Source organism: Scyliorhinus canicula, chromosome 11, assembly GCF_902713615.1.
Source record: "Scyliorhinus canicula chromosome 11, sScyCan1.1, whole genome shotgun sequence".
NCBI classification, from domain to species: Eukaryota; Metazoa; Chordata; class Chondrichthyes; order Carcharhiniformes; family Scyliorhinidae; genus Scyliorhinus; species Scyliorhinus canicula.
The window spans coordinates 100,207,480-100,230,889 of record NC_052156.1 but is presented as its reverse complement, the minus strand read 5'-3'; the positions used below and the strand labels follow the sequence as shown (position 1 = coordinate 100,230,889).

Below are 23,410 nucleotides of genomic sequence, written 5' to 3'. Positions count from 1 at the left end.
TTCTCTTGACTTCCTCAAAAAATATTTTTCTGGAAGTTTTGAATGAAGATGGGTGCCACAGTGGTTAGCACTCTCGCTCTCTCGCAGCGCCAGGGACCAGAGGTTGGATTCCGACCTCTGGTGACTGTGCGAAGTTTGCACGTTCTTCCCGTGTCTGTGTGGAGTTTCTCCGGGTGCTCTGGTTTCCTCACACAGTCCAAAGATGTGCAGGTTAGGTGGATCAGCCATGCTAAATTGCCCCTGAGGGTGGAGATTCAGGAATAGGGTGAGGTATTGGGCCTAGGTACGGTGGTCTTTTAATGGGTCAGTGCAGACTCGATGGGCCAAAGGACTTCCTTCTGCAATGTGGGGATTCTACGATTCTAAGACAACATTTTTTTGATTGGAAGCATTGAGATAATTGAAAAATGGTCTAAAAGTTATGATGGAAGCAGGTCTAAAAATAGTCAACATTAATAATCTCTATTTGCAATGTAAAATGCAGGAATTCACTTATGGGGACACTTGATATTACAGAGGATAGTATTTCCAGGGAAATTAATAATGAATCAAAATCTGGAACTCAAGTTAATGGAAACAAGAAAAACTTATTGAAAAAAGTAATAGCACAAAAATCTGACAATTCTACAGGGCCCAATCGTTTTCGCCTCCGGTTCTACATAACATAATAAGAACTGACAACCATTTAGCCTTTGAGCTGTATGATATTATTTTGTAACTTTGCATCAATTTTAAAAATGTAAATTCCTACATTGAGTATTCTGCCATTCAATGGAATAATGATTGATCAACTTCAATACGTTTTCCTTGCGCGATCCCCAAACTCCATGATTCCATTAGTATCCAAAAATCTATCAATCTCTTGTATATACTGAATATCTTGCATAAGTTGCAATGCTGATTCTGCCCAATCATATTATGATTTTCTAAGTGCCTTACTATTTGTAATGCAGAACAAGGCCAGCAGCGCAGATTCAATTCCCATACCAGCTTACCCGAACAGGCACCGGAATGTGGTGACTAGGGGCTTTTCACAGTAACTTCATACTTGTGACAATAAAAGATTATTATTATGTCCCTAATGATGTTCTAGAATCCACGGTCCGCTGAGATAGAGAATTCCAAAATGTCACAGCCTTTGAGTGGAATCTCTTAATTCATTTCAGTCCTTTATTCAGGAATTATGACTCCCTTGTTCCACACTCCCTATCCAGGGAAACATCTTTCAAGCATCTACCCTGTCAGATCCCCAGGAATTTTATAAATTTCAAAAGATCATCTCTTGTTCTTCTGAAATCTCGGGAATATAGGCCAAGTCTACTAAATCTCTTTTCATAAGACCATCTCTTCACTCCAGGATCAGTCAAGTGAATCTTTGTTGCACCCACTTCTCAGGAAAGTAGATCCTTTCCTCGGTGAGGGGACCTAAACTGTATCCAGTACTCCAGTTGGAGTCTCCTAAAGCCCTATACGTAGAACAGTACAGCACAGAACAGGCCCTTCGGCCCTCGATGTTATGCCAAGCATTGTCCGAAACCAAGATCAAGCTATCCCACTCCCTGTCTTGTAGGGGCAGCACGGTAGCATGGTGGTTAGCATAAATGCTTCACAGCTCCAGGGTCCCAGGTTCGATTCCCGGCTGGGTCACTGTCTGTGTGGAGTCTGCACGTCCTCCCCGTGTGTGCGTGGGTTTCCTCCGGGTGCTCCGGTTTCCTCCCACAGTCCAAAGATGTGCGGGTTAGGTGGATTGGCCATGCTAAATTGCCCGTAGTGTAAGGTTAATGGGGGGATTGTTGGGTTGCGGGTATGGGGTGGATACGTGCGTTTGAGTAGGGTGATCATTGCACGGCACAACATCGAGGGCCGAAGGGCCTGTTCTGTGCTGTACTGTTCTATGTTCTATGTCATTCTGGTGTGCTCCATGTGCCAATCCAGTAACCGCTTGAAAGTTTCTAAAGTGTCCGACTCCACTATTCACTTGATGCCAACTAGTTTGTTTCTCCTCTCAAAAATATAAAACCTGGAACAAAATGTCCTGACAAGCAGGCTGCTTCAGCTTGAGAGCTCTTCTTAAAGGCACGTTCATACAATTTAGTAAGACTATGTTACTTTTTGTAATAAAGATTGACCTGCCGTTTGTTTTCTTATTTGTTTGCTAGACCTGCATGTTAACTATCTGATTTGTACTGTGGCAGCCAAATCCACCTGTTCTTTATACATGGAGAGGGTGGGTACAGAGGGATACGGCACAAGAAGCTACTGAGGGTCAGGCTTGGAAGGCATTTCCCATTCTCTCATTCATTTAAAAAATATTCTGCTTGTTTATTTTTCCTTCCCAAATGAATAAGTTTACATTTTTGTTCTATTGATTTACAGAATGTGGGTGTCGCTGGCTAGGCCGTCATTTATTGCACATCCTTAGAAGCCCCTCAAAAGGTGGTGGTGAACTGCCTTCTTGAACCTCTGCAGTCTCTGAGGTCTAGGTACACCTACTGTGCTGTTAGTGAGGGAATTTCTGGATTTTGTTTCATAAGTATATTTATTAGGATTTTATATTTTGGCAATTGATGCAAAAAAGTTACAAAATAATACCGAACAGAGAATCCATATGCAGTACATACTCCCAACTTTTCAGGCAGGCTCCCGAGACACACTAACGAGGAGGACAGATCCCACTTCAACCTATTCTAAGAACAGGCAATCTTAACATAAAATCTAAAAGAAAAACTCAAAACGGATTAGCTCTAACTTGGGGAGGGGGGGGGGGGGGGGTGTTGATCACAGCGAGGGCACACTAACCCTACCAACCTCAATATTCCACCCCACTCCGGCTCCACTCACCTTCCTTTAAACGAGACGGGGGTGATAAAGAGCATCCCTTTCTCCAAACCATGAATGATAAGATGCTATAAGGTGTAAAGGACTGAAAGTGTGCACAAATCCCATTTCCTAAATAGTGATAACCAACAGTACTGGCCATCACACCAATATTTCACACTCCCCTGGAGGAAGGAAGGAAGACCGCATCAAGAAAACAACAACATGCTCAACAGGGAATAATGTTCAGGATAGCAGACGAGATGCAGGTGGAAGCGAGAGAACCTAGTGGAATGGTGCAGTGACAAAAATCTCTCCCTCAATGCCAACGAAACTAAAGAGCTGGTCATTGACTTCAGGAAGCAAAGTACTGAACACACCCCTGTGTATGGGTCCAAGGTGGAGATAGTTAGCAGCTTCAAATTCCTAGGGGTGTACATCTCCAAAGATCTGTCCTGGTCCACCCACGGCGACGTTACCCCCAAGAGAACACAACAGCGCCTATATTTCCTCAGGAAACTAAGGAATTCAGCTTGACCACATTAACTCTTACCAATGTTTACAGATGCACCATAGGAAGTGTCCTATCGGGCTGCATCACTGTTTGGTATGGCAACTGCTAGGCCCAGGACCGCAAGAAACTTCAGAGAGTCGTGAACACAGCCCAATCCATCACACGATCCTGCCTCCCATCCATTGACTCCATCTACACCTCCTGCTCCCTGGGGAAAGTGGGCAGCATAATCAAAGACCTCTCCCACCCGGCTTACTCACTCTTCCAACTTCTTCCAACAGGCAGGACATACAAAAGTTGAGAACATGCACAAGCAGACTCGAAAACAGCTTCTTCCCCGCTGTTACCAGACTCCTAAACTACCCTTTTTTGGACTGACCTCATTAACACTACACCCCTGTATGCTTCACCTGATGCCGGTGTTTATGTAGTTAAATTGTGTACCTTGTATTGCCCGATTATGTATTTTCTTTTCATGTACTTAATGATTTGTTGAGCTGCTGGCAGAAAAATACTTTTCACTGAACCTCGGTACACGTGACAATAAACAAATCCAATCCAGATGTAGGGACGTCTTCAGGATAAACTCATCTTCCCAGTCACATGAAGAAAGCAAAAGCCAAGGATGAAGCGGGATCAATGAGCACTCTTTCGGATCTCACAAGGATTCTGGCGATCGAAGCATGAGACACCATTACTTCCGCCATGTCATCTCGCCAACACCGAGATGGTCAGCAACCCATGTGCTCTATCAAATTTGCTGCGCCCAACCTCCAAATCAAGATTACCAAAACGTGGCAGCCAAATTTCGAATTCACTTGAGAACTCCTCTACCACCTCTCGGCAGGGGCTGGGCACCAGGTTATATCTTGTTGGTCTCCTACCTCTCCTGAACCCTTGATGGATGACAATCCATGTAGCAGGATCGCGACAACACCAAGGCGTGCTCCCACCAGGGAAAATCCTGTCTGGAGTACAAGAAACTCCTTGGGCACCTCCACCGCCTCAATAAAAGTACCCTGCAACGCTTGAACCTGCAGGGTAGGCAGGTTCAAGTCATCATATGATTCACACAGCACTGCCAAGGCGGAAGCTTGGTCAGCAGCAACTGCTGAAGGGCCTCATCCCAGTCCACACCAGCTGCCGCAAACAAATGAGGCGTTTAACATTTCATCTCTGCTCTTTCTCACAAACACGTCAACACTTCCTTGGACAGAGTACAAGCCATGTAACCCAAGAAAAGGCAAATATAAAATGTGCACTAGGATGAAAAGACTGATTAAAAGACGAGCAGAACTTACGAAAATGCAGCTGCTCCCATGCTCGCATCACGTGACCCCTGAATTACTGGAATTCGACCCAGCGACAGTGAAGGAATGGCAATATGTTTCCAAGTCACACTGGTGAGCGACCTGGCGGGGTTCTCTGGCATCTGCAGCCCTTGTGCTTCTAGATGGTAGTGGTTGAGGGTTTGCAAGGTGCTGCCTAAAGAACCTCGGTGAGTTACTGCAGTGTATCTTGTAGATGGTAAACACGGCTGCCTCGTGGGGCTTTTATGTCCTGGATGGTGTCGAGCTTCTTGAGTGTTGGAGCTGCACTCATCCAGGCAGGTGGAGACTATTCCATTACACTCCTGACTTGTGCCTTGTAAATGGTGGCCACACTTTGGGGAGTCAGGAAGTGAGTTGTTCACTGCAGGATTGCTTAATTTTGACCTGCTCTGGTTGTCACAGTATTTATATAGTTAGTCCAATTCAGTTTCTGGTCAATGTTAACCCCTGGGATGTTGATAGTGGGGAACTCAGTAATGGTAATAGAATCCAAAGAATCCTTGCAATGCAGAAGGAGGCCATTTGGCCCATTGCACCGACCCTCTGAAAGAGCACCCTACCTAGGCCCACTCCACACCCCAACCACATCTTTGGACAGGAACAGGAAATTTAGCATGGCCAATCCAGCAAACCTGCACATCTTTGGACTGTGGAAGGAAAGCGGAGCGCCCGGAGGAACTCATGCAGGCAGGGAGAGAAAGTGCAAACTCTACACAGTCACCAAGGCTGGAATTGAACCCGGGTCCCTGACTCTGTGGGGCAGCGGAGCTATTGTGCCACCATGCAGCCCACTCAATGTCATTGAATTTCATGGGCGATGGTTAATTCATTTTTCTTTTTTTTTTAAATTTAGAGTACCCAATTATTTTTTCCAATTTAGGGTGGCCAATCCATCTATCCTGCACATCTTTTGGGTTGTGGGGGCGAAACCCACGCAAACCCGGGGAGAATGTGCAAACTCCACACGGACAGTGACCAAGGGCCGGGATTCGAAACCGGGTCCTGAGCGCCACAGGCAACAATGCTAACCACTGTGCCACCGTGCTGCCCTGGTTAATTCATTTCTTGTAGGAGATGGCCATTGCCTGGCACTTGTGTGGTGCGAAAGTTACTTGCCACTATTTGTCCAGGTCTTGCTGCATTTGGACTTGAACTGCTTCAGGATCTGAGGAGTCACAAATTGTGCTAAATATTATGCAGTCAACAACTAACATCCCCACTTCTGATCTTATAATGGAATGAAAGTCATTGGTGAAGCAGCGGCGGATGTTTGGACCTAGGACACTAGCCTGAGGAACTGCCGCAGTGATGTCCTGGAGCTGAAATGTTTGACCTCCAACCACCACCACATCTTCCTTTGTGCCAGATACAAATAAAACCAGCGGAGAGTTTCCCCCCTGATTCCTATTGACTCCAGTTTTGCTAGGGCTCCTTGATGCCATAATTAGTCAAATGCTGCCTTGATGTCAAGGGCAGTCACTCTCACCTTATCTCTGAAGTTCAGATCTTAGTCCATTTTTGAACCAAGTCTGTAGTTAGATCGGGAGCTGAGTGACTCCGGCAGATCCCAAACTGAGTGTCTGCGGCCGGGTTATCTCTGCGTTAGTGCTGCTCGATAGCATTGTTGATGACCTCTTCTATCACTTTGATGATGATCCAGAGTAGACTACTGGGGCGGTTATAGGCTGGATTGGACTTGCCCTGTTTCTTGTATACAGGGCATACCTGGACAATTATTCCACATTGCTGGGTAGATGCCAGTATTGCAGCTGTACTGGAACGGCTAGGCTAGGGGTGTGGCAGGTTTTGGAGCAGAAGTCTGCAGGACTGTTGCCAGAATATTGTCAGGGCCCAAAACGTTTTGCGGTATCCGGCGCCTTCAGCCATTTCTTGATATCATGCGGAGTGTGGCTGAAGACTTGCATCTGTGATGCTGGAGGGAGGCCATGATGGATCATCTACTGGCACTTCTGGCTGAAGGTTGTTGCGAATGCTTCAGCCTTATCTTTAGCGCAGTTGTGCTGGGCTCCTCCATTGTTGAGGATGGGGGTATTTGTGGAGCCTCCTCAAGTTAGTTGTTTAAAGGGTAGCCCGGCAGTGCAGTGTTTAGCACTGCTGCCTCACGGCGCCGAGGTCCCAGGTTTGATCCCGGCTCTGGGTCACTGTCCTTGTGGAGTTGCACATTCTCCCCGTGTTTGCGTGTGTTTCGGCCCTACAGCCCAAAGATCTGCAGGCTAAGTGGATTGGCCATGCTAAATTGCCCCTTAATTGGAAAAAATGAATTGGGTACTCTAAATTTTTTTAAAAAGTGAGTTGTTTAATTGTCCACCACCATTCACGGCTGGATTTGGCAGGAGCGCTTAGTTCCGTCTATCACTTGCTGCTTGGCATGCAAGTAGCCCTCTGTTGTCGCTTCACACTTTAACATCTCATTTTTAAGTATGACTGCTGCTGCTGGCATGCCCTCCTGCACTACTTAAACCAGAGTTGATTCCTTGGCTTAAAAGTAAAAGATGGAGGGGGGATATTCCATGCCATGAGGCTTCAGATTGCGTACAGTTCTGCTGATGGCTTGAGTTTTGAGTTGCTAGATCTGTTCTGAATCTATCCCATTTTGTATGGTGGTAGTGCTACACGGCATGGAGGGTGTCCTCAATGTGAAGGTGGGACTTTGTCTTCACAAGGACTGTGCACTGGTCACTCCTACCGTGCTGTCATGGACAGATGCATCTGTGGCAGGCAGATTAGTGAGGGTGAGGTCAAGTATGTTTTTTCTCTCTTGGTTCCCTCACCACCTGCCGCAGTCCCAGTGTAGCAGCTATATCTTTTAGGACGCAGCCAGCTCAGGCTATGATGGTACTATTGAGTCACTCTTGATGATGGACTTTGAAGTCCCCAAACAGAGTACATTCTGCGCCCTTGCCACCCTCAATACTTCCTCCAAGTGGTGTAGGCAGGTCCACATCCGGAGAGGTGAAGGGTCCAAAGGCTATGTCCAGTAATTGTCCTTATTCATCTGGGGGGTTGGATGGGGCCCACATGGCGGTTGATTGGCTGGTTCTTGTCTCGTAGTTATATCTTGGGGAGTGGTTTGTGGGTCGCAGGGGTTAGCACTGACAGTTAACTCTTCCTCTGACTTTGAGATTTGTTGGAGGTGTTGCTTCTACTTCTCTTTGTTTTGGTGCCTCTGAGGGAAGACCATGAGCTGTTGGATGATGAGCCTTGGAGTCATGGGCGTTCTGTTTCAGATCTATGTCGGCCTTTGTGTGGCTTAATCCTTCTTTTGCATCATCTGGATTGGGCGGCACAGTAGCACAGTGGTTAGCACTATTGCTTCACAGTGCCAGGGACCAGGGTTGGATTCCCAGCTTAGGTCACTGTGTGGAGTCTACACATTCTCCCAGTGTCTGCGGGGGTTTCCTCCGGGTGCTCTGGTCCCGAAAAGGCGTCCTTGTTAGGTGAGTTGGACATTCTGAATTCTCCCTCTGTGTACCCGAACAGATGCCGGAATGTGGCGACTAAGGGCTTTTCGCAGTAACTTCATGCAGTGTTAATGTAAGCCTACTTCTGACACTGATAAAGATTTTTTCATGGTGGGAGGGGCTCTCGTGGTTCTGGAAAGGATGAAGGTTGGCCCTCCCTCTCAGGGCCCACCCTGGTTTGGGGGTTGCTCTGACGACCCTCCTGTTCTGGAGTGGGTTTTCCCCCCCTGTTTCATGATTGGGACCACTTTATATTCTTGGCCTTGAGGTATGATATTGTCCAACTGGTGCTGTTGGTCCGGTGATCTGTGTTGTCCTTTGGACTGGGAATGGGAGAGGTGATTGTGGAATTTCGGATTCTTGCTTTTGGCTCTTGTCCTTGCCCTTGTTCTTGCCAGGGGCTGGTTTAGCACAGTGGGCTAAACAGCTGGCTTGTAATGCAGAACAATGCCAGCAGCGCGGGTTCAATTCCCGTACTAGCCTCCCCGAACAGGTGGCGGAATGTGACGACTAGGGGCTTTTCACAGTAACTGAATTGAAGCCTACTTGTGACAATAATTGTTATTTTTACTTCTGCTGTGGGTGACCTTAGACTGAGTATTGAGGTTTGGTTGTGCCCAGTCCTCTCTGTCCTTGTTTTTGTCATTTTGATATCTCAATGATCTAGGATGGTTGCCTTTCTGCTCTGGATCTGGAGAAGAGTTTAATCCGCACTGTAAGAGTTAGTCGATTCCCTGTATACCCTTAAGTGTATTGTTTTCTCCTTCTGCCATGTTGGAACTATGGGTGAGATGTTGGTCGATGATGAAGCCTGTATCCTGTCTGGGTGCAGGCAGGTTATTTATCTGTGGAAGGAACATGTTGAGAATTTTGTCTCTGAATCATCCTGTCTTATTTGATCCCATAATGATCCCATAATGATCCCATAATGAGATAAAATAGACCAAACCATGAATGTTAGTATATATGAATATAATGAAACATCTTTCTGTTTCGATTTTTTAAATCTTGCTTCAGTCCTCAAAGGCATTAAATGTTTCTCTTTTAAAGATGTTAATTTGTTTATGGTTTCAATATGTTTACAAAGTTAAACTCTTCTGTTGCTGAGTGTGGGACCTTGGGGACACCTCTAACATCTTCCATGGTGAAAACACCTGATGTATGTGAAAGAAAAGGAAGAGAAATTCAGTTTCCTCAGGGATGCCTGGAGCACGGGACCACTACATCTGGTGAGCAGTCACTGATTTATATTTGTAACCTGTTCCGAAAGACATTACTGGATGAATAGAATGACCGGTGTCTGTGCGATATATTCTATGAATTCAACAGTTAGAGAGCATAGAGGAATACTAAGGAGATTGAAATACAGCTAAATTGATTTTTTTAAACCAATTTTTTAAAAACAGAACTATTTTAGTTTAATGAGAAGATTTCAGTGTACTTTACGTAAGACCTTATTTCATTCTTTTAAAGCGTGACCTGCATGAAAATGGTGAGTTTTATGTGGTTCCCTCCTCATATATCTTAACATAACTTGTGTTTCAAAAATCTTGCCTTAATCCAAATCATAATGGACCAAATTTGCAACTTAACCACATATGCTGCTGTGTGGATTTTCACCGCTGTTTGACGGTTTCACTTTAACACCAGTCTGTTAAAATTGGCTTATATTCTTGTTCAGCAGCACAAGATTTGTTTTAGCGTTGTTCTGCACTGGTCTGATGTAGGGCTGCATGACCTGATCAGCACAATTTTTGAGCAGCATATCCCGCTCCCGAACCCACCATTTTTCTGACAACCTTCTAATTTCCAGCGCAATGGTTAGCACTGCTGCCTCAACACCAGTGACGCTGGTTCAATGCCGACCTTGGGTGACTGTGTGAAGTCTGCACGTTCTCCCTATTGTTATGTGGTCCAGTCTTGTCATGTCTGGAGCTCATTCCTTCTCTCCTCAGTCCTTCCCTCTTCCTCATTGTTATGTTGCCCTTGACGTAAACAGTTGCAGGTACAAGGAAATGTGTACACTGGAGACATGCAGCAGAGTTCTTCGATTCTGAAGTTTTTACTTATATTTGCTTATGGGATGTAGGTATCACTGTCCATGCAGTGTCCTAGGGGCTGGTTTAGCTCACTGGGCTAACTCGCTGGCTTTTCAAGCAGGCCAACAGCACGGTCCGATTCCCGTACAAGCCTCCCCGGACAGGCACCGGAATATGGCGACTAGGGGCTTTTCACAGTAACTTCATTGAAGCCTACTCGTGACAATAAGCGATTTTCATTTCATTTCCTATCCCTAATTGCCCTTGAGAAGGTAAGCTGCCTTCTTGAACCTCCGCTGTCCATATGTTGTAGGAACACCAAGAGTGCTGTCAGGAAGGGGGTTCTTATATTTTGGCTTATCAACAGTGAAGGAACAGCGATATAGTTCCAAGACAGGATGGTTTGTGGCTTGGAGGAAAACTTCCCGGTGATGACGTTCCCATTCATCTGCTGCCTTTGTCCTTCTAGATGGTAGCAATTGTGGGGTTGCAAGGTGCTTCCTAAGGCACCTTGCTGAGTTCCTGCAGTACATCTTATAAATGATACATATGGCTGTCACTGTTGAAGGTGGTGAAAAGTGAAGTGGGCTACTTTTGTGCTGGTTGGTGTTGAGATTTGTGAGTGTTGCTGGGGCTGCACTCACCCAGGCAAAGGAGAATATTCCATTGCACTCTTGATGTATGCTTTGTATGTGATGGGCAGGCTTTGGGGAGCCAGGAGATTAATTACTCACTAGGATTCTCAGCCTCTGACCTGCCAGAGTATTTATATGACTAGTCCAGTTCAGTTTCTGGTCAATGGTCACCCCCATGGTGGTGTTCGTGGGGGATTAGGTGATGGTAATACCATTGAATGTCATGGGGCGATGATTAGATTCTGTCTTGTTGGAGATGGTCATTGCCTGGCACTTGTGTGGCAAAAATGTAACTTGGTACTCGTTAGCCAAAGCCTGGATATTGTCCAGGTCTTGCTGTAATTGGATATGGCCAGTTTTATTATCTGAAGAATTGCAAATGGTGCTGAACATTGTACAATCTTCCTTTTAAAAAAAAAAAAATAATAATTTAAGAGTACCCAATTATTTTGTTTCCAATTAAGGGGCATCATTGGGTTGTGGGGGTGAGACCCACGCATACACTGGGAGAATGTGCAAACTCCACACGGAAACATTGCGCAACCTTTAGCGAACATTCCCACTTCTGACCTTATGATGGAGGGAAGGTCATTGATGAAACAGCTGAAGGGAGGTTCAAGCAAATAAAAATTCCCTGTCATATGTTGGGGAGGATGGAGAAATTGAAATGCGAACAAGAGGAGGAACGTTGCGAGACCAAGCCAAAGACATTGGTTGTGGGTATAAAACCAGATCGCTGAACTATCCTGCAAGATGCATAGGCAAGGATTGTGCACAGATAAATTTCCCTTATTGAATGTGTTCCTGTGTGTAGGGAAATTAAAAGTTATTGCCATAACAAAATGCCATTGATTGCATTACTCTGTATTAAGAAATGCTATAACTAGGGATCTCTTCCCCCCCACCCACAGTTTTAGATGTGAAATGCCCAGAATCAAGAAGGGCACTAGTTTTCTAACTTGAAAATAATTTAATTTGCCAATCAGACTTGGCAGCTTTCACTAGAAAGAAAGTAGCTTCTTCTGAGTGAGCAGAAAGCTTAACAAAGGGCTTGCTGTCAATTAGACAGAATGTCAAGTCCACAATTCGTTTCTCACTCGGTTTTGCTTGACTTGTATTTCATTTCAAACAGAAGTGCTGGAACATGTAATAAAAGCAGGAGCCAGAATTCTACAGTCTCTTCATTAGTATCTGTTTGAGTTCAGCAGCAGCTGTCTCCTCAGTAACCTCGAAGAATCTCAGTGTTTAATTAATACCAGTTAGACTTTGCAGCCTGCATGATGATAGATAATATAAAATTCTTGGTGAGATTTACCAGAAGCAGCAATGAGAAACAGGCTGATAATTCAGAAACAGGAAACCCAAAATAGAAGTATTCATAATAGAATGATACAGCATTAAAAAGGCTATTCAATCTATTCAGTTTGGTAGAACTATCCAGTTAGTCTAATTCTCCTATACTACTTTCTGCATAGTTCTCTTTTTTTTCTTTCAAGTATCTATATAATTCCATTTTGAGAACTTATGTTGAATCTAGTTCCAAGACTCTTTCAGGTGGTGCAATTGAGATAATAATTCACTCTAGTTTTTCCCAGATTCTCTTGTCTCTCCAAGTAGCTGAAGTCCCTCATCCCTGGTACCATTCTAATAAATCTCTGCGCCAGTGACGGATTTACATCACATCAGGGACTGGTTTAGCACACTGGGCTAAATCGTTGGCTTTCAAAGCAGACCCAGGCAGGCACAGTTCAATTCCCGTATCAGCCTCCCCGAACAAGTGCCGGAATGTGGCGACTAGGGGCTTTTCATAGTAACTTAATTGAAGACTACTCGTGACAATAAGCGATTTTCATTTTTCACATTTGGTGGAGCCCTGTGCTCATCTTTTTTCGAAGCTCCTCCGAAGGCCAAAATCAAGAAAATGCACAAATTGGTCAGTGCTTCTTCACTAGTAAAAACATTCCTGTTTGAATAATTGCCTTGTTGAAATCTAAGCTTATCTTTTGTCTGAATGCCGGATATTGTGATGGGAGACAAGCAAACGTGAAAGTCAGGCCTCCTCAAAAGAGGCAGGGCTCCGGCTGGATCTCCAGCTGGCAAAGAAGACCCCTGTCATCTCTATTAAAGACCGCCTGTTAACCGTTTCTCTCACCATAGATGCTGAGTATTTTCTGATTTAATAAACCCGTGCATATGTAGGTAAAATGGTCATCATTAGATCAAAATCCATACAGCAACACTGAAGTCATATGAGACATCCATAAAACACCTTGAATAAAAAATCCTCAACCAGAAAATGATAACACTGCAGAGAATGTGTGCGTAGGGTCTTACTCGTTTTTACTAGTTGCAAGGTTTTATTCTCTCCCAATCCCTAACCACGTCAAAGATTTTCAGGTTATTTTTAAATACTGTTCACATATTTGATGTCTATCATTTGTCAAACACTTTGAGTAGTTCATTAGTAAAATGTTTTACCCGGTGCTCTTATTTGAGAGATGAACAAAGGGCAAACGCAGGTTCACAATTCAACCCAAATTTATTCACAGGCACAATAAAACAGTTGTTGTCCCAAATTTTATCTGCACAAGATTCCCTTACCACCTGTGCTGATGAACTTGATCGAGCTGTGGATCCAATCCTCTGAGCCTGTGGCCGGATGACAGGGGAAGTCGTTCTAGACGACCCCGACCCAAAAAGCCCAAAGGCAGTAAGTATGGCCTGTATTCCCTGTCGTTGTGGTCGTATGGGGAACCCACCAGACCTAGAAAGGAGTGCAACGAGCTCACGTCCTCTGACAGGGGAAGGCTTCCTTTCTATTTCATACTTCCCCTCGGCCACGACTGTCCTCAAATATGGGTCCTGCAATCTCATAACCTGGGCTTTCTTGGGATTGTTCTTTAGGTGTGGCATAGTGAGGTGATTCAGCAATTCCTTCAATAGTTTCCCCCCCCCCCCCCCGGTTTTGGTAGGAAGATATCGTCCACATACTGCACCAAACATTCGGGTTTTGAAACCCTTACAGACCCTTTGTGAGTCTCTGATAGAATATGGAGGGTGAGTTATGAAAGCCCAGTGGCAGGCATGTCCAAGTATATTGCTGTCCCTGAAAGCTGAATGCAAACTTATACTGACATTATTGGTGGAACTCTGCTGTAATAAATTGTTGATGACTTTGGCACCTCCCCCTCTGCTTGCTTGGGGAAGCCATACTTACTGCCTTTGGGGTTTTGGATCGGGACCTACTATAATGACTTCCCCTGTCATCCGGCCACAATCATGTTTATGGCTTGTGCTTCTCAATGATTCCCTGTGCCACCAGGTCATCCATCACGTCTGTGGGTTTCATCCATAGCTCCCCCATAGTGGAAATTCTATCTGCAGTGCTTTCCGTGACTACTTCTGTTGGTGCCATCATCCATATACAGCAATTCACTGCGTCAAAGGAGAGATTACATTTCCCCATTAAATCTGAACCCAGGATATGTTCAGCCTCGTGGTGGAGGTTGAACAAAATGGCTCAATGATACACCCCACGTCTCCCAACCTGAATTCTAATTCACCGGGCCAGGGGCCAGTGTTCGAGTTTGTTCAAATGGGATTCCTTTTCCCGCCTCCATGGGTTTGGGCTTGCCTAGCTCCTGTACCACCAACTCCCAGGAGCAGACCATCCTCCGGGTCACCCATGCCTCCTTATGCATGCCGTCAGTTGAGTCAAAATTCTTGCATGCCTTCCAACTCCCTTCAGTGACATACGAGACTAGTGTTCGGATGCAACTGTCCTGGTTCTGCTCCTTTATCTGGGCTCTGTCTAACTTCCCAAAAAATCTGTAAATTGTGTCTGTAAATTGCAAAGCATTCCAATTAGTGAACACAAGGCAAGGCAGACTTCTCAAGTGCAAATGTGTGTAACGTTTTAACTGTGCAGTGAGTATCTGAGCTGCTGCAGGCGGGAGGGCAGGGCCACACTTAAGGAAGCGGCCAGGAGTGGAAATTCCAGTGCGCTCCAGTGTTCCTCCGCTATGCTCAACAATACGAGGCCAAGCCTTGCATGCCCCACTCACTCAGTCTCTCACCCAATCAGAGCACAAACAGCATAAAGGGCACGGTAGCTGCAAGTTCCGAATAAAACTGTTGAATCCGTTTGTACCACAAAATTCAAATAGGACAAACCCAGGATTAAGAAGTAACAGTGCAAGTAGAAGCTTGTGCTTCATATACAGGTTGTCAAGTTTTCTGACGGAGCTGCTCTCGTACAAAGCCAAAACTGAACATGTCCATAAAATGCATCATACTCAGTTGTACTTTCATTTTCTGCCCTCATTTCCTTCCCTCTCTTGCCCCTGCACCTATCCAAGCCACAAATCATCCCCAGTCTGAGGTCACCCTTTTCAACTGGTCGTAATCTAATTATCTTTACTGTTGAATTCCTCTTCAGACAGAAGTTTTGCTTCTTCCCTGCAGTTTCTATTGGCAAGGCAAGGCCACAACTCTCTCCATCACCGTCCTTGTCAGCCTCACAGCTGCTCGAGACTTGCACTCCCTGGAACCATTCCGTCAGCTCAGTATTCGTTCAAGTTGCGGGTGTCAAGGCACAGCTTTCACAGCATCTGGTGTAGCTCAGTTTCCGCTTTTTCGTGTCTTCAACATATCATGACAATAGAATTCCTGTCAATCTACATAAAATATTGCATTGTCAGCATGAATGTGGTGCCCTCAATCTTTGTGTTATCTCCCTGCAAAAAAAAAAACTCACTTTCATGGGGAGGTTAATTTACAAGTTGGCTTTATTAACTTTTTGCACATTTGATTCACAGTGACCGTGACTATTGGCATAGTCATTTAAAAAAAATGAAAATAACATTAAGATAATGAGAATCATATCATAGAATCCCTACAGTGCAGAAAGAGGCCATTTGGCCCATCAAGTCTGCACCGAACCTCTGAAAGAGTATTCCACCCAAGCCCACTGCCCCACCTTATTCCTATAACCTAATCTACACATCCCTGGGCACAAAGGGGCAATTTATCATGGCCAATCCACCTAACCTGAGTATCTTGAGGTTAGGGAGGAAACTGGAGCACCCGGAGGAAACCCATGGAGACTCGGAGAGAAAGTGCAAACTCCACACACACACCTGAGGCTGGAATTGAACCCAAGTCCCTAATCTAAAGGTGGATTAACAATGAAGCCATCATCCCCTGGGAAGGAGGGTGCATGAGGCTGAACAAGGGCGGGGGGGGTGAAGGAGAGGGAATGGAGGAGGTTAATTACTGCAATCCTGGTACCTACCACCTGGGGCTGGGATTCACAGGTGCAGCACCACCATTTCCAGCCCCGCCCATGTGACAGCTGTTCCTGCTCTCACTTTCTCAGATTGGAGCTCTCAAATGCTGGGCGCCAAAATTTCCCATACATGCATTGTCTCAATGCAAAACATCAGGCACCACGGGAAGGTCTTCCCCGATTCCGTACTCGATGCACAGATGCTTGGCCGCATGGACATGGTAATTCCGAAGAGCTGAATTTCTCCACTGCGCCTCCACAGAACTGAGTGCTGCAGCGGATCCGATAAATCTCGCCCTCTCATCTGTCCTTGGCTGGCGCTGGTGATTGACTTTTGGTTGTCAGCAAGTTTGCAATACATGTCTGTACCTGATTGGCTGTGAGAAATATGAAGTACAGAGAGCCTGTATTTTGGAGGCTTCCGTGCGAGTGTGTTTCATTGTAAATCTGCTCCCCGCCCCCTGTAAGACCTTCAGTATGGCACCCAGAATTGAACACTCCTCCAGCTGCGGCCTAACCAATGCTTCACAGAAGCACGGTAGCATTGTGGAAGGGGAGCACGGTAGCATCGTGGATAGCACAATCGCTTCACAGCTCCAGGATCCCAGGTACGATTCCGGCTTGGGTCACTGTCTGTGCGGAGTCTGCACATCCTCCCCGTGTGTGCGTGGGTTTCCTCCGGATGCTCCGGTTTCCTCCCACAGTCCAGAAATGTGCAGGTTAGGTGGATTGGCCATGATAAATTGCCCTTAGTGTCCAAAATTGCCCTTAGTGTTGGGTGGGTTAACTGGGTTATAGGGATAGGGTGGAGGTGTTAACCTTGGGTAGGGTGCTCTTTCCAGGAGCCGGTGCAGACTTGATGGGCCGAATGGCCTCCTTCTGCACTGTAAATTCTGTGAAAACATAACTTCCTTGTTTTTGGACATAAGCCTCTATTTCTAAAACCAGGGATCACATATGTTTCTTCAAGGCCTTCTTGGTTTGTCCTGACACCTTCAGAACTATGTAAAGATATACCCCCAGGTGTCTTCTGCTCCTGCTTTAAAATTGTACCATTTGATTTATACTGCCTTTTCTTATTCTTCCAAAATGTATCATGTCGCACTTAATAAATGTGTCTCCTCATTTCACCAATATCCGTGTCCTCCTGAAGTCTGTTACTTTCCTCTTCATCATTTACTACATTTGAGTTGTGTGATCTGCAAACTTGGAACTAAACAATATCTCCAAATCCAGACCATTAATATATAACAAAAAGATGCAAATGGTCTTGATACTTATCTGTGAAGGACACCTGCAGCCTGGAAAGCCAGCCTTTGCTTTCAGTCCCTTATCTAATTTTGTGTCCATGCTGCCACTCCTCCAATTGCACCAACCAATCTATGTGCTATTCTTTCAAATGCTGTTTGAATGTCTATCAACATGTCAAGTGCACCACCCTCATTAACCCTGTCTGTTAATTCATCAAATAACGTAAATTCAACCAATAGTTTGGAAAGTTACCCAAACTGAAAAATATATCACAGGAACAAAGGGCACTGGAGAAACTCATCAGGTCTGGCAGCATCTATCAGGAGGGAGACCGAGAAAATGAGGGCTTCACTGTAGCACTGCAGCAGGCCCAGAAATGAGAACAAGGTGCATGAGTTCCAGTTGGGCACATTGCAGCCCTCCGAAGTCAACATTGAGTTCAGCAACTTTAGATTTTGACCTTTCTCTTCCATCTTAACCCAACCCCTTTCTTTTAATATCCCATTCATGCATTGCCTCAATGCGAAACATCTCCCTCCCCCTCTCACACCAGACCATCTGTCAGTTATTCTTACAGTTGCTACTTTTTGCTGCTGTTTCCACATTCTCCCTCCTTTCAGTTCTGACACAAAGCCAAAGGAATGTTAACTTCGTTTCTCTCCTGAAGGATGTTGGCAGACCGGCTGTGTTTTCCAAAAATCCTCTGTTCCCTTGTTTCAGATTCCAGCATCCGCAGTATGTTGCTTATTGAGAAATATTTTAAGTTTGATGAAGTAAGGACCAAAACTTTTAATGCATTTTGTTTTATAAAATATCCACAAGTTCGACAGAATTATATTCCGTACACCAGAGTTTTAATGTGTCACTAAAAAGTGCAATTTCTGCCACTTGTAAAGAATGTTACAAAAGTTTGTGTGTGCACTCATTTTGCAGGTGCCAAGATGATGATGCCTACATCAGGAGTTCCGAAGGTGTCTGACAAAATTGTGGAGACTTTTGGAAGTGATGGCATTGGGCAACAATTAACATCTGTTCAAATTCAGTTAGTCAGGACCATTATACAAGAAACTTTGGAGGATTACAAGTAAGGAATGTTGAGACTAAATAAACTTGCAAAAGATTATTTTTAGGAGATCAGACTATTTTCTTCTGTTTTTCAGTGTTGAAACCAGAAGTAGCTCTTTTCACTGTTGACATTCCGTGTTTTAATAAGAAAAGTGATAAAGAAGCTGGTAATTTTAGTTATTTTTCACCTTTACCTGTTTTGTTCTAGAACTGTTTTAAACTCTTTTCTCACTCCTGTCGAATTATGCGATTGAAATCCTAAACTTTTTCTTTCTTTAACCCAGAGATGCGTGGCATCGAGACATTGTAAACTTGCAGCTGGAGATGATCAAGCAATTCCAAATCCAACAGGTACTTGACAATAATTGAACTGTTGTGTTCTTTATTTCTAATGGTGTAGCATGTTCACCAGTAGAACAAGATGTAGTTGGGGATAATTGAATTAGTAACTGAACTTCACCTCAGTGATTGCTGCGAATTGGCCTATTAGTAAAAAAATGAAAAAATATTTCCAGAGCTGCACGAAACTATGCAGGTGATTTCAGCATACCTGTGTGTAGTACCTTGGTGAAGATCAGCTTCTGAATCTGAAATGGTCCAGATTAACAACAAAGAACAGTTCGGCACAGGAACAGGCCCATTGGCCCTCCAAGCCTGCGCTGATCATGATGCCTGTCTAAACTAAAATCTTCTACACACTGGGGTCTGTATCCCTCTATTCCCTTCCTATTCATGTATTTGTCAAAATTCCTCTTAAACACTGCTATTCTATCTGCTTCTACCACCTCCCCTGGCAACGCGTTCCAGGCACTCACCACCCTCTGTGTAATTTTTAAAAACTAGCCTCGCACATCTCCTCTAAACTTTCCCACTTGCACCTTAAACCTATTTCCCCATGTAATTGAATTTTCCACCCTGGGAAAAAGCATCTGACTCTCCACTCTGTCCATACCACTCATAATTTTGTAAACCTCTATCAAGTCACCCCTCAACCTCCTTCGTTCCAGTCAAAACAATCAGGGTTTATCCTGCGCCTCCTCAAAGCTAATACCCTCCAGACCAGGCAACATCCTGGCAAACCTCTTCGGTACCCTCCCCAAAGCATCCACATCCTCTGGTGGTGTACCGACCAGAATTGTATGCAGTATTCCAAATGTGGCCTAACAAAGTTTTTTACAGCTGCATCATGACTTGCCAATTTTTATACTCAATGCCCTGACCGATGAAGGCAAGCAGGATGCAGTATGCCTTCTTGACTACATTAGCTCGGTTAATTTCGACCCATGCCTTTTTTGTTTAAAAATGCATAACGCAAATATTATGTCTAGTCTGTCTTAATATTTGAATAATAAGAACCTGTTTAAACTTTTGAATTTTAATTGTGTGTGGCCCAAAAGCATTGAGTCCCTTGCAGAAATTCTTAATCCACAGTGCTGCAGGGCAACACTCCAGTTTCTAAAATATCACTCTGTGACACCTGAGCAATTCAACGTCACTGAAAGCAGCTTCTGGACTATCCATCCTTTCGCCATGCCCTCTGTCCTCTTGTTTTTCTTTTGTTCTTTTCTCCTTCTTTCCAGTGTTGATATTTGATTAAAACCTGTTACATCTCTTAACAACTTCCAGTTCTGTTGGAAAGTCATTGATCTGAAATGCAGTTTCATTTTGCGCAGATGAGTTGCTGAATATTTGCAACATTTTCTCTATTTAATGTGCTGAATTCAATTGATGAGTCTAGACTGTTTTACTTTCATAAGATTAAATTTGGCGTTACAAGTAAATATATGGAATGACAGCGTGTTAAGTGCCAAAGAAGTGAAATTAGTTTTTATTTTGAATTTTCGCAAGGGACTGTCACGCTCTTATTTTCTCCATCCAATCCTTGCTGTCAGAAACGCTTCTCCATCATCGGATCTCGATTATTTTATCTCTCCTGTGCAATGAGAGGAATGTTTTCCTGAAGAATGTTTGCATCCCACATTAATCAGATTTATATTTTGCTCCGTGCTATTTACACTATTTTAATAAACTGAAACCCATAAATTGTCTTTTTCCGAATTAAAGCTGGAATGCATTGCTTGGGAGGGGTGGTAGAGGTGGATTGCCTCACGTCCTTTAAAAAGTACTTGGATGAGTACTTGGCACGTCATAACATTCAAGGGTATGGGCCAAGTGCTGGCAAGTGAGATTAGGTGGGCAGGTCAGGGCCATTCAGGTGTCGGTGCAGACTCGATGGGCCAAAGGGCCTCTTCTGCACTGTAGTATTGTGTGAATCTGAAAAATTTAATTTGCATAAGTGTTTAAAGTTGAGCAAAATATGACCCATGTTGCCTCACTTTACCTAAAGAAGACTGAAATTGCAGCCTCTCAGCCGGAAAGCCAAAGAGGGTAAAATCGAAACAAAAAAATAAGACGTAATCCATCTTCTCTTCAAAACTAATGTTTAGAATAATCCTCCTAACAAACAGTTGTGCTGTTGTTTTGGAGAGGTCTTTGTACAATTGCCTCAGTATCTTTGGGTTAAGAAGGGGAAAAGAAAATCAAGCACGGTTCCAGGTTGTGATGACTAACCCCCCTGCGTGCCTGATGAATACAGGATTGCATATGGCTTTGATGCCCACCCTATGGTCAGTTCACCTGTTGCCACTTATTTGGTAATGTACTCGAGTATCTCAGTCACGGTGTAACTACACACTATAAAGGAATTAATGCCTTACGAAGTGGAGAGAAATAATGACTGGTGCAATAGGAGTATTTTTCTAAATTTGGGATTGAGTAAAGGAAGCCTTGGTCTGCTACTGGCTATGTTATGGCGACAAAAATGGCACAATGGATTGGTCCCCAGCATTGCCTTCATCCACTTGTGGAGTGTGAAGTTCAGCCTCCTCTAAATGAACTTTAGGGCAAATGAGAATGGTAAGAAATCAAGAAGGGAGGTATCACATAATATAGGAGAACACCGAGGAAATAGGAAGAAGCCCGCGAACTGAAATGGAAACTGAAAGGAATGGCACAAAGGAAAATGGCATCCTTTCATTTTCAAAGCAGTCTTTGTTGTTTCTTTATAACCACATTGTTTATCTTAGCCGGTATTTAATTCCCATTTTTCAACAGAGGTTTTCTGATGTAAGCTCGTCAATTGACTCAAGAAATATTGCACTCTCCTTTCAGAATGAAATCCATGGTTTACTTGAAAAGTATTCTGTTAATGAAGCTTTGGTGGCAGAAAATGAGAGATTACGAGAAGAGAATAAAAGGCTGCGTGCTACATTTTAACGATACAGTTCTGCACACTCACTGTAGCAAGAGTGTTCCATGTCGATGAGACAAAGCAATAACTTCATTTGCAGCAAGGAAGACTCAGATGGCGGACACTGATTTCGACCTGTCTCAAAATAATTATTTTCTAAAACAGGAAAGTTCCTCCTTTGTTCTAAAGAACGATTGCCATTCTACTAAAAATGGTTGGAATAAAAGCATTGGAGGTCTGTAATGAGCTGAATTTTCAGAAGCAAAACAGCTGAATTCGAGTGGATATCTAGCTAATCTCCCAAGGAACGTGCTTTCATCAAGACTACTACATAATGCGGCTGAATAAGGGACATAATTGAAATTCAGTGTGTGAATCAGAATAAAGATTGGATATGCATTTATCCAAATTCTGCTGTACTCGGATTTTTCAAACTAAATTAACACATTAAACTTATCAGTCCAGGAAAAGGGCGGTCCTGAGCAGGGACTGTGGAGTGTTTTCTACTCGAGATCCTACTTTTATGATTTTATGTTTTTGTCATGCAACAAGTGGCCATAACTGTTCAGATCCTTAATTGTGATTGCTTGTCAGAGGTATCTTTGAGTATTTCATGTATTTTAAAAAACAAGATGACAGCAGTATCTTTTGTATCTGTTTCAGTTACAAGCAGTATTTTCAGGATTCTGGAGAAGTGAAACTAAATTTTAAAGTACTGCATCATTGCTGAAGGAATGGTCTCAAGTGCCTTTTTTTTTAGATCTAGTGGGTTTCCGGACTACGGTTGATCAGTCAACAGTAATCCAGTGATTCCGGTACACTGTCCTTGCTTGACCTGATAGTCAACAGTTGTCCAGAATTAAGTAAATGTTTATATGAAACCTTACACACTGTTGTAGCACTACTATTTTATAAAATAATTCCTGTCTGGATTTGGTTTTTGAATTAACAACTATATTGCAGTATATTTTTGATGAAAAATATACTATATTAAACATGTTATGTAATAAATATATCGAGAGGCTTTTTGTGTATTTTTAAATATTCGAGTGCTGCTAAAGATTTTCCATCAAGGAAAATCATCCCACAATGATCGATCATTAAGAGGTTTCGACGAAAGAAAACTTGGATTTAATAGTCATATGCATCTTGGAAGAGTTGAAAGCTACCACATGGTGAATATATTCTGCTTTTGATATGATTTACTGCATTGTAGGTAATTGCAGAGGGAAATTTAGTTTATTACTTTCTGGATGGTTTGATAAAGGCTAATTAAAGAAATTGCACTCCCTTTTTTAAAAAAAACGTGTGTTTAAACAAGCCAAAAGGTGCTTAAAATTCTTAGAGTTGGACAGGTTAAGAATAACAGTTTTTTAAGGAGATGGAAAATTTGGACATTAGTTGTGTCCTCCTCTGAAATGAGTTGCCGTATTTTTAATTTATGGAGTTTGTATCCTGGCTGCTCAGAATGAGTTCAGTTCTCAACGTGACATTGGCAGAAGTTAAAACTAATGAAGCAAGAATCAAAATTCTTTGTAGAGCTTCGGAAACCTTTCTGCATTTTACTCCAGATGCTGAGAAAGTTCCACTTGTCTAGAGCTAGGGGCATAGTTTAAGAATTAGGGGTCACCCATTTACGACCGATATTACAAGACCAGACCCCAACAGTGGCTAGGATACTGGACAGAAACGCTAATATATTTAATTTTGTAAGACTGTGAGGAAAGGATACCTCGCTC

At 43.7% G+C, this 23,410-nt stretch overlaps 1 protein-coding gene across 7 annotated transcripts in view; it reads left to right on the top strand.

Moving 5' to 3' along the window:
* nedd1 (NEDD1 gamma-tubulin ring complex targeting factor) overlaps positions 1 to 22,695 on the top strand; it is a 78,164-nt gene extending 55,469 nt beyond the window's left edge. For 3 of the 7 annotated variants that reach the window (XM_038810890.1, XM_038810891.1, XM_038810888.1), the window contains 4 exons: positions 9,232 to 9,373; positions 18,290 to 18,440; positions 18,706 to 18,772; positions 21,593 to 22,695. In XM_038810890.1, the coding sequence (XP_038666818.1) occupies positions 9,232 to 9,373; positions 18,290 to 18,440; positions 18,706 to 18,772; positions 21,593 to 21,697 (465 nt within the window). In that variant the 3' untranslated portion in view covers positions 21,698 to 22,695. Of the gene's footprint in view, positions 1 to 9,231; positions 9,374 to 13,367; positions 15,568 to 18,289; positions 18,589 to 18,705; positions 18,773 to 21,592 lie in introns of those variants that run through there. The other 4 variants (XM_038810892.1, XM_038810889.1, XR_005462257.1 and 1 more) reach the window with 3 other exon arrangements.
* Positions 22,696 to 23,410: the final 715 nt, after the last annotated feature.